General features: G+C 38.7%; 1 protein-coding gene across 1 annotated transcript in view; it reads right to left on the reverse strand.

Moving 5' to 3' along the window:
• Positions 1–12256, reverse strand: part of LOC134820601 (coiled-coil domain-containing protein 96-like) — a 63037-nt gene that overhangs the window by 4493 nt on the left and 46288 nt on the right. The window contains exons 2-6 of the mRNA XM_063831093.1: positions 1931–2000; positions 1615–1789; positions 1329–1490; positions 951–1136; positions 565–676 (exon numbers count right to left, since the gene is read on the reverse strand). Of these exons, the coding sequence (XP_063687163.1) occupies positions 565–676; positions 951–1136; positions 1329–1490; positions 1615–1789; positions 1931–1997 (702 nt within the window). The 5' untranslated portion in view covers positions 1998–2000. The remainder of the gene's footprint in view (positions 1–564; positions 677–950; positions 1137–1328; positions 1491–1614; positions 1790–1930; positions 2001–12256) is intronic.

Below are 12256 nucleotides of genomic sequence, written 5' to 3' on the forward strand. Positions count from 1 at the left end.
CTTCTTCTGATACGCTTCTTAAAGATTCTTTTTCGGTTTATATGTAGATTTGTACCACTAACCACTTTGATATTATATTATGTACTAGAGAATGTTAACAGTGACATTTTCAGATGGTCCAGTTAAAGTGTCTGCAACAGATATAACCAGTCAACAACTGCAGATCTGTTAACCTCAACATATTATTACAGCTAGTTTTAATGTGCGTGTCTTGCCTATAACATTTCTATTCAATTATGTATTATACTTTTAGCTGGATTTTTGAATATTTTGACTTATGAGCCAGTTTAAAATGTAACCTTTTCATTTTCTGAGAGTTACTTCCATTGAAGTCTTTGCAATATTAAAACTGTACATGGATCTAGATTACAGTATGTTGATCGATTTCAAAATTAATGCAAGAATTTCAATTGTTGTTAGTATACTTCTGTTTTGGACCGTGACTGATCACCAAAAAAACTTCGTCAAAATAAAGCAAAATTTGGACAAAAAAAAGAATATTAAATATCTAATATAATCTAAAAAGGAATAACCACGAAAATGCCATGTAGATAGTATAAATACCTTGTTAATGAGCTTGATATTCTCCAATCTAACAGCTATCACCTCTTCCTCTTTCTTCTTCTCATTTGCAATGTACTGTTCTATGTCTTTCAGTGCAAGAGGTTTTCCTGACCTGTAACGAAAAACTTGATGAGCGGTTGGGGAGGCCAAGCCTATTTGACCAAAAGTTTAGGAATAAATGGGCAAAAGGGGCATCATTTTCATCAGTTTTCGTTAACAAATATTATATGAATGATACAAATAATTCGATTGATACATATACTTCGAATGATGCATATTATAATAATACAATATATAATACAATCTTGGTCGAATGTAGGCCAGGTCACAACTCATTAAAGAGTATTAACCCAAGCCTTAAGGATAAAACAAGCTATATTTCCTACCTGCTGTTAACAGCTTGTTTGGCGACTCCTTTCTTAAACTCGAAATACTGAGCAGTCATCTCGTCCACTAAATTCTTCTTCTCCTCCATTTTCTCCTTCTCTTCGTTACTTCTCGAGTCTGCTTCTTTCTGAGTTAACTCGTTCTCCAATTCTAGTTCGTCTAGAGCTTGTAGACACTTCATGTACCTGGCAGATACTTGGTTATCTTATGTTACATTCTGTTACATTTCATGACAGACGTTTTAGTCAGAGTTTATTTCCATTTAATCCAATTGCAATTGCGAAATCGCCAATATATAAATTTTGAAATAGAAATATGAATTTTTATCGTTCAAAGTAAAAATGGATGAGTACGAGTTTAAACTTCCAAAAAAATACCTCTGCTCTTGATCTGTTACACTTTTCTCCACCTCCTGTCTCTCATCTGCTCCCTTCTTCTTACGGAAATGTTCAGCGATTTTGTGCTGACACTGACTGTTTTGATTCAATATCTTGTCCCGCTCGTTCAGGGCAACCTGGTATTTCTCCAGTAACTGGGCCCTAGTGAGTTTTGGGTTTTATTTCAAATAAAGCTACATAAAAATACCATAAACAGCACAAAAAATTATTAGATGAGCTTTAATCAGTTGTTCAATTTTCAAGAGACCTAACCTATGTCCCATACCTGTCCAGGCCAGTTTGTGAGGCACTATCATCAGGGCCTAGGTGCTCTTCCAAATCCTCTGATGGTGTTCCCCTGTCAGGAGTTGATGGACGTATTGATGGGATTCTAGGGATTGCTTTGTCCGAAGGTTTAGGACCTAATGCTGAAGTTGTTTCTTCTTCATCTTCAACACCCCCTGTAATCATGATTTGTTGAAATAACACCGATCAGGGTCTGTGTGAGAAACCAATAATGAAGTGCCATTTGTCAGCCTGGCATAATAAATCAGGTATCATTCAATCAGCGAACATATTAATTATCATATTAACAAAGTTACCTGATCGGTCCAAGGGATCTATCTGGGGAGGACCATCTTTAACTGTGACATTTTCTTCTCCACTCATGCTACGTAAAGATCTAGTGTAAGATTTTGTATTTTCGATACATTTAACAATGATTGAATTGTCATGACATTACTTCTTTGACAATAGTTCGAATTATTAAATTGTAACAGGTATAACAAATAAAACTTAATCTGACTTCTTCTTAATCACAGTTTATTTATCTATTAAGTATTTTTAAATAGACGATATGTTTAGGCTTGAGGTGCATCCAGGATGCACAAACTCAGGAAGCGGGGCTTACTCTAGAGGGAAATTTATCCAAGCTTCCTGCCTTGCACTGTCTGATATACAGCAATCATAGAAGCTTGCAAACACCTCTCAACTTATACCAACATTCACATAATCATATGGACTTATAGCCTTTATGCACGCTCTCTCCTCTAAAGAAGTATGAGTAAAACGTTGATTTACTGTGCCCCGATTTACCACAAACCCTGATTCTCCCCCAAAGTCTGAGATAAATCAGTGTTATACTGTACAAGTTATTTCCTTGATGCTCTCAGAACCACAAATACTCTGGAGATCCGATGAAAAGCAGCAAAGACCGGATTGTAGGAAATGAGAAAGCAGGTGAACTGGCTAAGCTTGGCACAACCAGTGAATCCACAAAGAGGTGTTCCACACCACAATCTTTGTAGCGCGATGCGTTACTGTGCTGCGCCGCGCACTCAATAAGGCTTCTCACAGCCAGTGGCGTAACGTTGCCTGTTGGCGCCCCCCTGCCGAAAAGGCGCCCCCCCTGTTGGCGCCCCCTCCCCATTTGGTGTTCCTCCCTAAAATTGAACAAATTAGGTGATTTTAGAGGATACGCCGGTAAAATCTCTAAAAAAGTGTGTATCTAGAGCAAAACGTGCAGTTTTGCTAGTACTTTAGTTAAGTTTTCGAAATTGTCCCACATTCAAACGACGATTTGGCGCCCCCCTAAGACGGCGCCCCCCTGCACAGCGGGGTCAGCGGGGCCCTTCGTTACGCCACTGCTCACAGCAACAGATCTGCGAGATGCGCTACTGTGCCGCGCCAAGCTGAGATGAATTGACATCGTCAATTAACACAATCTTATATCAAGAAAACAACAAATTTTCAAGAAAACAACAAATTTTTATTTAAATCAATTATAGCAACAATTTGAAAAACTTTAAAGCTCTTCTATTACCATGGAATATACTACGGGTATGGTGACTTGGGCTATTGAGTTGTTAAGTAGATTAAGATTAGTAAACCTGCACTTGCATTGTATATTTTATAAAAACTAGAAATTAGGCTTCACGGTAAAATGGAGAAGCAGGCTGATCTTGGAGAGAGCAGACCGTAAAGTTTACGCACCCACAGGGCTACCTACCTACCCAGTTGTTCTTTTTGGTTTATCAGCTTGTATTGTTATATTTATGGACCCCAAGTCACCACACTAAGAAGGAGTATGTAAAAAATAATAAATAATAATAATAATAAATTAAGTTAATATCATCATATCTGTTTAAAACAGTAAAAGTCAAGTTGAGGATTGACTTTCCTAGTTAATTTAAAGGTTCAAACGTTTGGGAATATAATAATGTTGGTATTTGTATCTGCTGCAGCAATAATATTGAAATATCATTTGTCTAGAAAATTTTCGCCACTTCAATAGATATTGGGTCGGCAATTTGGTGAGTGAGTGATGAAATGGTTTGGTCTGTGATTGAGTGAGGGGCGATGTGAAAGTTGTGGTAAGTCCAGGTGTTATTATTGTTGATGGATTGAGATCCCAGGATGATACTTTTACAGCGTAATTTAACCAAAGCTACAGAAGTAGTGAGGATTTCCCCATTCTCATTTAGAATCCGTTTATGTATGCTATTCCACAATTTGGAGGCTATATAAAGAAAAGTGTTGGTTTTTCTTGGGAGGATTATGACATTGCTTGTATCACGTTTTGATGAGTCTATAGTACAATACAACGAGTATGGAGTGCGAAATTTCATAATTCGAAATATCTCAGATATACAGTGGTATTTGTACAAGTTTTGAACAGTAAGCAATTTTAGTCGATTAAAAATGGGCTTGGTGTGCTCTTTTTCGAAAAAAGCAGCTCCTAACCTCTGTTTTGTATAAGGTCTGGCTCGTGCACAAGTGGCATGTTTGTCGAGGTATGCATTTAGGTCTCCAAAAAGGATTCTTATACAACGTTTCTGAGTTATGAACAGCTTATCGTTTGGTTGGTCTTTGAGAGCTGAGCCCCAAACACTTATTCCGTAAGCAAGATGTGATTCCATAATGCAGAGTATATTTTTTGGTAGTGTTCCCCTGGACTGAATGTTTAATCCTGTTAAGTGCTCCTGTAGTGGATCTAATTTTTTTTCTTAGATATTCTATATGTGGGCCCCAGCTAAGTTTTTCATCAATTACTACACCAAGAAATTTGGTGTTGCTAACCTTGACAATTTTGTGTCCATTTATAAATATTCCTTGTGATTTGTCATGTTCATTGGCATACGGCCTAACCCTGGCGCAGGTTTCATCAGATTCGTATGCAGGTAGAAAATGTATGTAGCAGCATTTAGACATATTTATATGTAAGAGATTTACTCTCATGAATTTGCATACGAAATCAAGAACTTTATTGGCCTTCAAGTATGTTGCTTCTTTGGACGGTCCAGTGATAAATATATTTGTGTCATCAGCATAGAGCACAAATTTGCATTCATCGCCTTTGTAACAGTTTATTATGTCGTTCAATATAATAAGAAAAGTAGAGGGCCTAGTATGGAACCTTGGGGAACTCCATATTTTACATTCATAGTCTCTGATGTAGTGTTGAGAAATGAAACATACTGTGATCTATCGGATAAATAGCTTTTTAGAAGTCCTAGAGCTAGACCTCTAACCCCATAATTTTCCAGTTTCCTCAGGAGAATGCCATGGTCAAGAGTATCAAAAGCTTTGCTTAGGTCAATAAAGATTCCTAGAACATGATTACCACTGGATGTTGATGTTGTGATTGAATGAACTGATTTGTGGAGTGCATGTGAGGTTGAGTGGCCTTTTCGAAAACCAAATTGTTCATTACTGAGAATGTCATTAGCAGTGAAAAAGGTATAAAGCCGTTTGTATATTATTTTTTCAAATATTTTACCAAAGATTGGCAATATTGACACAGGTCTATAATTTTCAATATTTTCTTTATTATCTTTTTTATGGATAGGAGTTACTTTGCCTATTTTGAATATGGATGGGAACGTGCCTTTTTGAATACATGTATTATACAAATTTGCTAATATGTTGGATAAGAGATGAGCCGGTTTCTTGATAACTGCTATTGGTATATCACTGGCTTTTCCGTTAACGAATTCTTGAATTATTTCAAGAATCTCCTCAGGATGAGTTTCTTCTAGATGTATTGAACTGTTGACTGATTTCGACATAAACTCAACAAATGATTGCATTGGTTGGATAGACAGTTGGTTCTCGGACAAAACCTTCTCATTTAAATTACTAGCTAAAGATGTAAAGTAACTATTGAATTTGTTTGCAATTGTCCGCCTACAAATTACTCTAGTTCCATCTATATCAAACACCTGATTGATGACAAAGTTACCAGACTGAATCAGGAAGACTGGTCGAAAAATGTTCTCAGACACACCAAGATGACACTGCACTAGGTATCAAACATGGTGGGCGGTGACCCATCATCAAAAAACCGTTTTTTGCCCAAGGAACTGAACCAAACCAGAGTGACCTAGTGCCTATCCTAAATCCTTGTGTTGTTTAAGCTCAATATTTCTGGTTGCCATCCTCTCGGCAATTCCTCCTCATTCCACCTGTTGATCAACTTCCCCGGCATCCTCTTCCTGGAAGGGTGCCACACCAAAAATTGCAAAAAAATCAATTTGGTACCACCTTCAGCTTCCTGAGGAATGTTAACTTCAAAATGATATTCTGCACCTGTGCAAGAAATTTAGAGTTGTATCATCCATCGATGCATTGCCCATCTCCAGAAAGTTGACAACTTGCTAGGAAGCTACAATATTTAACCTAGTTCTGCTGAAACCGAAGTTACACATTATAACTACTAACTAGTGCCATAATTTGGTATCAAATATTCTTAAAAACTTGTTCAACTTTTTATGACTTTGCAATTTGCATGCATCCCCTACACCGGCCCAGCTACATCAATGAGATGATGGGCCGAACAGCGTTTCAAAAGTACAATTGAAAACATAACCATGCATGTAGTACTCATACAATAACTATTTTTTAAACACTTTTTACCTAACGTGTTACTTAGAACTTTGTGGTGTTATTTCTTTGAATAAAATGATTGCAGTGTTGTACATATTATCTATGAAAGTTTCAAACCAATTCCAAAATAATTTGAATCAGCTTGGATCTAATATGAGAATTTACAAAAATTAAAAGCAAGTGATAACACAAACGGCTGTCTATGTAGCGCTCGATTTTGATAGTACGGTAAAGGTTGGTTAAAATACAAAATATGCGCGGCGGACCACGGAAACTAGGCGCGGCACGCATCAATTTTAGCTCAATTTCAATATTTAAGGCGAATTTCATTCTATTAAATATCAAAAATACAATTTTTTTTGCTCTTTTAAGTGGGTCAGTTATCAATCATATAATTTGATAGCTGGAAACGTCGGAAACAAAGTGGAACATTGACCATTGTTAATGGTCTGGCCCGGCGCACTTGCCATCGGGCCTTTACTTAATATAACGGGTGATACTCGTAAAACGGGTGATACTCGTAAAATATCTGTTCCATATATCGACGAGTCCAACTCGGCGCGCGTCCTGGTTTGACGGATGTTACTCGTCTAAATTTCTTCGAAGTAGCGCGCGCCGCTTTCTTCTCGAAATGCCCGATGGCAAGTGCTACGAAGTAGCGTGCGCCGGGCCAGATCATTAACAATGGTCAAATCCTGGTAGGTTATAAACCTACAACATCGGGTTATAACATTTTGAGAAGAAAGCGGCGCGCGCTACTTCGAAGAAATTTACACGAGTAACATCCGTCAAAGTGTAACATCGACAACTAGAACTATTTGTTCATGTTTTAAACATTGAGTCATGAGTGGAATAAATTATTTTCACTCCGTCCCGCCAACAATCAAATTAGAAATCAAAAACGTTAAATATCTCGTAAATATCATTTATAACTAGCTATAATTTTAGTTTTAAGCATATATAATCCAAGTTTAAACTGAATAGCGCTCAGCCTGTCATTCCATCATATAAATATAATCATATTTTTAATTATGTTTATGAACACTAACAACTAATTTAAGCTTGCACTGGGGTTTTTTTACTTGTTACTGGTTGCCTGCATACGTTGTAGGCCTGCCCGATATACTCATTACTCATGGGCAAACGACGCGAAGTAATTAATGACAATGGCCTGGTCATGGTATGGGGGTCACAACGTTACCAGTTACATAATGATTTAGCTCGTTTTCACTTGTAGCGCGATGCGAGATGCGCTACTGTGCCGCGCCGAGCTGAGATGAATTGACATCGTCAAATAAGTTCTCACCGGCTTCGTGGCAAAATTTAACCAAAATTTGCAGGTATTGCAACGTAACACATTTTATGGTGTGATTGGGACAGCAATCAAAATTTCTTTCGATCTTTGTGAAACTCGCTTGATTTATTATTGCAATTATTAAACCTGATATGAACGGGGGATACTTGTAAAATCAAATATTTGTTCAATTCCGAAACCGTCCGTCCGTCCAAGACTTGCCACACGTACGTGTCGTTATCATATGATTGTATATAACATTTTTCTTGCACGCGTGCGAAAAGGGGGTTACAACGTGTATCAATCCAAAATCGTCGCCGAGTCCTCAGTCCAACTCGGCAGGCGTCTTGGTGGGTTATTAAACTACGAATCAAACCTACACTCGTCAAACTCCTCAATTACGTTACAGTTTATACGCATTACGTTATAGTTTATACGCTACGACTGACGACGCTATATGTTATATTACCTTTTAGTTTTATTACTAGCCATATTACGTTATATTACGTCATACTACGTTATATTATCGATTGTCGATTGAAATTGGTCTTAACTATCGGGGGCCCTTTTAGAAAAATTTCGAAGATCGACTGTAGAGTGATTTAGCACGCTCGATATTACGAGGTGGACCGTGGAGCCTTTGTTGTCTAGCTCAAGCTGAACGGTACTTCCGTACATTGTTCCAGCTAGACGGCATGGGCCGTGAATGAATAGGAAAAGCGAGCGACCAATTTAATTCTCGGTATTATTTTGCATGCATTTGAGAACGATATTTTAAATTGATATCATTTATTTTAGTCAGGATGGAATGGAGTGAAGCCCCCCGCTAGCAGAATGGCAGTTGTAACAGACGTGCTCGCTAGAAGTCTACCTTTGCTCACCTTACTTCTCCTTATGCCGATGTCTTCGACTTTGAACATTTCAAGTTGGAACCTCAATGGTATTAAAGGTAACATTCTTAGGAGAGAACATTTAGTTTAATGGCGCTAAAGTTTTAATTTTTTAAAGTAGTGTTCTCCCAAAAGACAAAATTTCCGGGACTTCGGGAAAAACCCAAATTTAAATTTCCCGGGCACCCAAAAATTTGGGAACATAGCCCAAAAATTCAAAAATATTTTCATTATGGTCTCGGTTTTTTTAATCGCCCGCCCTTTGTACCTTCTATTGTTTCCTGGGATCCCCTTAAATAACCGGTTTTTCTTTTATTGAAATAAAGGGCCAAAAAGCACCAACGGATTTAATTTTTAAGTCAAGGGGCGTTAACGGACGGACCCCAAAAAGAAGATTATGAGACATCAGAAAGGGCACAGGGGAAATCCCCCTTTTAAACCCTTTTCAAGATTGAAAACTGAAAACAATATCCCAGCTCGAAACGAAAAAATTTTTTTGCGGGTTTTTAAAAGCCCCCGGGCCCTTTGGGGGGTGCCCCGTTGGAAGGGGATTTTGTGCCCCGGGCCCTTAAAAAACTTTTTGGTTGGACCCCGGGTTAATTGGGCCCCGGAAAAAGGAATATTTTCCTTTTGGAACTTTTTTTGTTGATAAAATTTGTTTGCCTTAATTTATGGGCCCCAAACAAAAAGGGCAAAATTTCCCCATGGGGGCTTATTTGTTCCCCTGGGTTTGGAACCCCAAAGGGTTTTAAAAAAACTGTTTAATAATTTTAAACCCCCAAATTTTGATTCCATTTTATGTCGTTTCTAAAATTTAAAGTCTGTTTAAAAAAGACTCCCCTCTTTTTTTCGGGATTTTGTGAAATTGACCAAAAACCCGTGGTCGCACGTTTTTTAAAAATTGGGTGAAAACATTTCAAAAAGCGGCCCCCGGTTTTGGACAAAAAAGGGTTTTAAGTCCCAAACGCCTTAATGTTTTGATATTAAAATCAAAATTTTTTTTTTCCTTAAAAAATAATATGGTTTGTAGAGTTTTAACTTTAATGCTTATTTTTGAAAATTTTGGGTGTATTTGGTTTTTGAGTAAAATTTTTGCCGTCCAGGTGGTTGGTTTGGGAAAGTGCCCCCCGGGGGCTCCTTTAGTACAGCGGGCGATTTCCCCCTTCGTTTAAAACTTTTAGCAGAGAGGAAAGTCCCCCTTAGCAAGAAATTTTGTCTCACAGGGTTTAAACGTCGGGGTGACCTCAGAAAAAGAATCAAAAAAACTCAAAGTACCATCCCAAAAAAGAGGGTTTAAATCCCCCTCAAAAGAGGCCACTTTCTAATCGCCCTAGGAGAAGGTTTTATCAAACAAACACCGACAAAACTTTTCCAGATGCCTTTTTTTGAAGCGAAATAAGGGCCTTTGGGCCCCCGTTTTGGGGGGGGGGGAAAAGGAGGAAAAGTTTTAAATAAAAATGTCCACCGGTGCCCCGCGGGGGAAAAAAAAACACCTTAGGTTCTGACTCAAAAAAAGCAAAAAAGCTATTAAAAAAATACTTTTTTAATGAGTTTAATGCCCAAAAGGAAACCCCCCCTCCCCGCATTCATAGACCCCCCTGGGAAACCTCCCCCTTTTTCCCATAAAAACCCGAAAAAGTTTGGGTTTTGTTATGGAAACTGAAATCCGGGGAGAAACGTTTTTGGCCCCGGCGGGTTTAAAAAAATGGCTAAGAAAGCTGTGGGATATCCCCTCCCCGTGGGTTGGGTTTGGATCCCATAAATTTTCCCCTTTTAGGGCCCCAAAAATAATCCCAAACAAATTTGGGGAAGGGATCCTACAAACCCCTTTAGAAGCCAGGAAAACCCCCAGGTCCGATAAAAGTCTATCCCGGCCCCCCACATTTTCTAAAAGGAAATTTGGAAAAGTTTAATATCCCCCGTAGCCCTTTTAAAAGAATCCCTTTTCCCCCCTTTTATTTTGGAACACTGGAACCCCTTTGGGAGGCCGGGGTTTTTCCCAAACAAGGGGCGCCGTTTTGCTGACTGGTTTGGTCCGGGGGAATGTTGAATAGTGGTTTCCGGCGCGGTTGAGTATAGTTAAAAACAACATTGACCCGACCCCTGCGTTTAATACTTCCGCGGGCCCGGGGCCATCATCAACCTCCCCCATTTTATGCAGGAAGCTCTTTGAGACGACATTTGCCTTGTTTTAGGGGATCCTTTTAAAATACAAAACTCAGGTGACGGTCCCAACCCGATCTGATTTTGGGAATTTTTGGGTTAAAAATTGGCCCCTTTCCGGGAGACGTCTTGGGAAAGGGAAAGTTTTTACATTTTACCCCTTTCCGGGCCCCGAATCAAACCGAGCCGGGGATCCGTGTTTTCATTCCTAGACCAAAACCCCCAGTCTCTGAAAGAGGCTTCCCCTTAGAGTCCGCCTATGCTGACGAGCTGAGTTCTGAGTGAAAAAGGGGGAGGGGCCTGGGGAAGATAATGAGATTGCCCGGGGATATTTCTAAAAGGGTGGGGAAAGGGTTTTTTGTTTTCCCAAACAAGGGCCCGGGGTTTTCAGAGTGTATTTGGCCCGATACAGGTTTCTTTAAGATGCCATGGGCAATAAAAATTTTGGGGGATGAAGAGTGGCGAGAGGGCGGGGCTTTAGGATTTAAAGCTCGGGGCCCGAAAGAGATATTTGTTTAAAAGACGGCAAAAGCCCAAAGTTGCCTTTACACCTCAAGAAAATCGGTTGGATAGTTTTTGTTCAGTCGTGAGAGTAGGGAAAACTGAAGCTGTAAAGAAACTCTTGGGCACTTCCCGTGTTGTTGTATAACTGTTCGCTGGGGCTGGGTCCTGAAAAACCGTAAAGGCATCTGTCCCACCCTTTTTTCAAAAGGGAAAGGGTTTGAGGGCAGATAATCAACACCTTTTGGCCCACGGATCAGTAACGAGAAATTTTTTATAAGAGAGTAATGTCGACCCCTTACTGAAAGGATCAAGAAGCAAGATGGAAATGCTTTGGGGAAAGTTCCAAAAAGCGGTGATGACACTCCCCCTTCTTATCTTTTTAGATTTGGGATGTTTAGGATGTTTTGACTTTCAAAGGAAGGGGGGGCAAAAAACCCCGTTCAATTTAATTGGGTTTAATTTTTTAAAAAGGGGAAATTTTGACAAAAAAAAATTTTTTTTATTGTAAATAAAAAATTTGTTTAAGTAATTTCAAAAAAATTTTTTGTGTACAAAATATGTAGGGCGTCTTTGGAGGAAGGTTTTGGGGTTTTAGTCGAACTACTCGGCCACTCGATTTATGATTTAATTTCTTTTTATCTTGTGTTGTGAAAATAATTTTATTAATAAATAATATCATTTTAAATTTTTCGTTTGGGAAAAATTTAAAAAATAGCGAATGGGGGGCCCCAAAGGTTTATTTCCTTTTTTTCCCCCCTTTTGGGGTTTGGTTTTTTTTTTTTTTTATGACTATGTGCTATGGGGATTTGTCAATTTAATGTTGTGCCTTGATGCTTTACAGTTTAAAACAAAAAACCCCTTTTTCCAATTTTTTCATTATTAAATTTTTCTTAAAAATTGATGGTTTTAGCCCGGGCAAAAAGTTAACCTCCCAAACACGTTTCCCCCCGAGTAGGCATTTGGTTACGTTAGGTTTTCCCTAGGTGCCATGGCCCAAAGCACGCATCCGGGGCCCAATTTTTTTCCCTTAAGGGGAAAAAGAGAGAAAGCTTTGTTTTTGATGATCCAATATAAATTTTTTGTATGGGGGTTTTAAAAGGGAAAACTTGAGCCCCCAAAATTGGGGGCGTGTCATCAGGGTTTCATTTCCCCGGATTTTTTTTTAATTTATTTTCCCAAACATGTGTAATTTT

Source organism: Bolinopsis microptera, chromosome 9, assembly GCF_026151205.1.
Source record: "Bolinopsis microptera isolate Bmic1 chromosome 9, MBARI_Bmic_1.0, whole genome shotgun sequence".
Taxonomy (NCBI): Eukaryota; Metazoa; Ctenophora; class Tentaculata; order Lobata; family Bolinopsidae; genus Bolinopsis; species Bolinopsis microptera.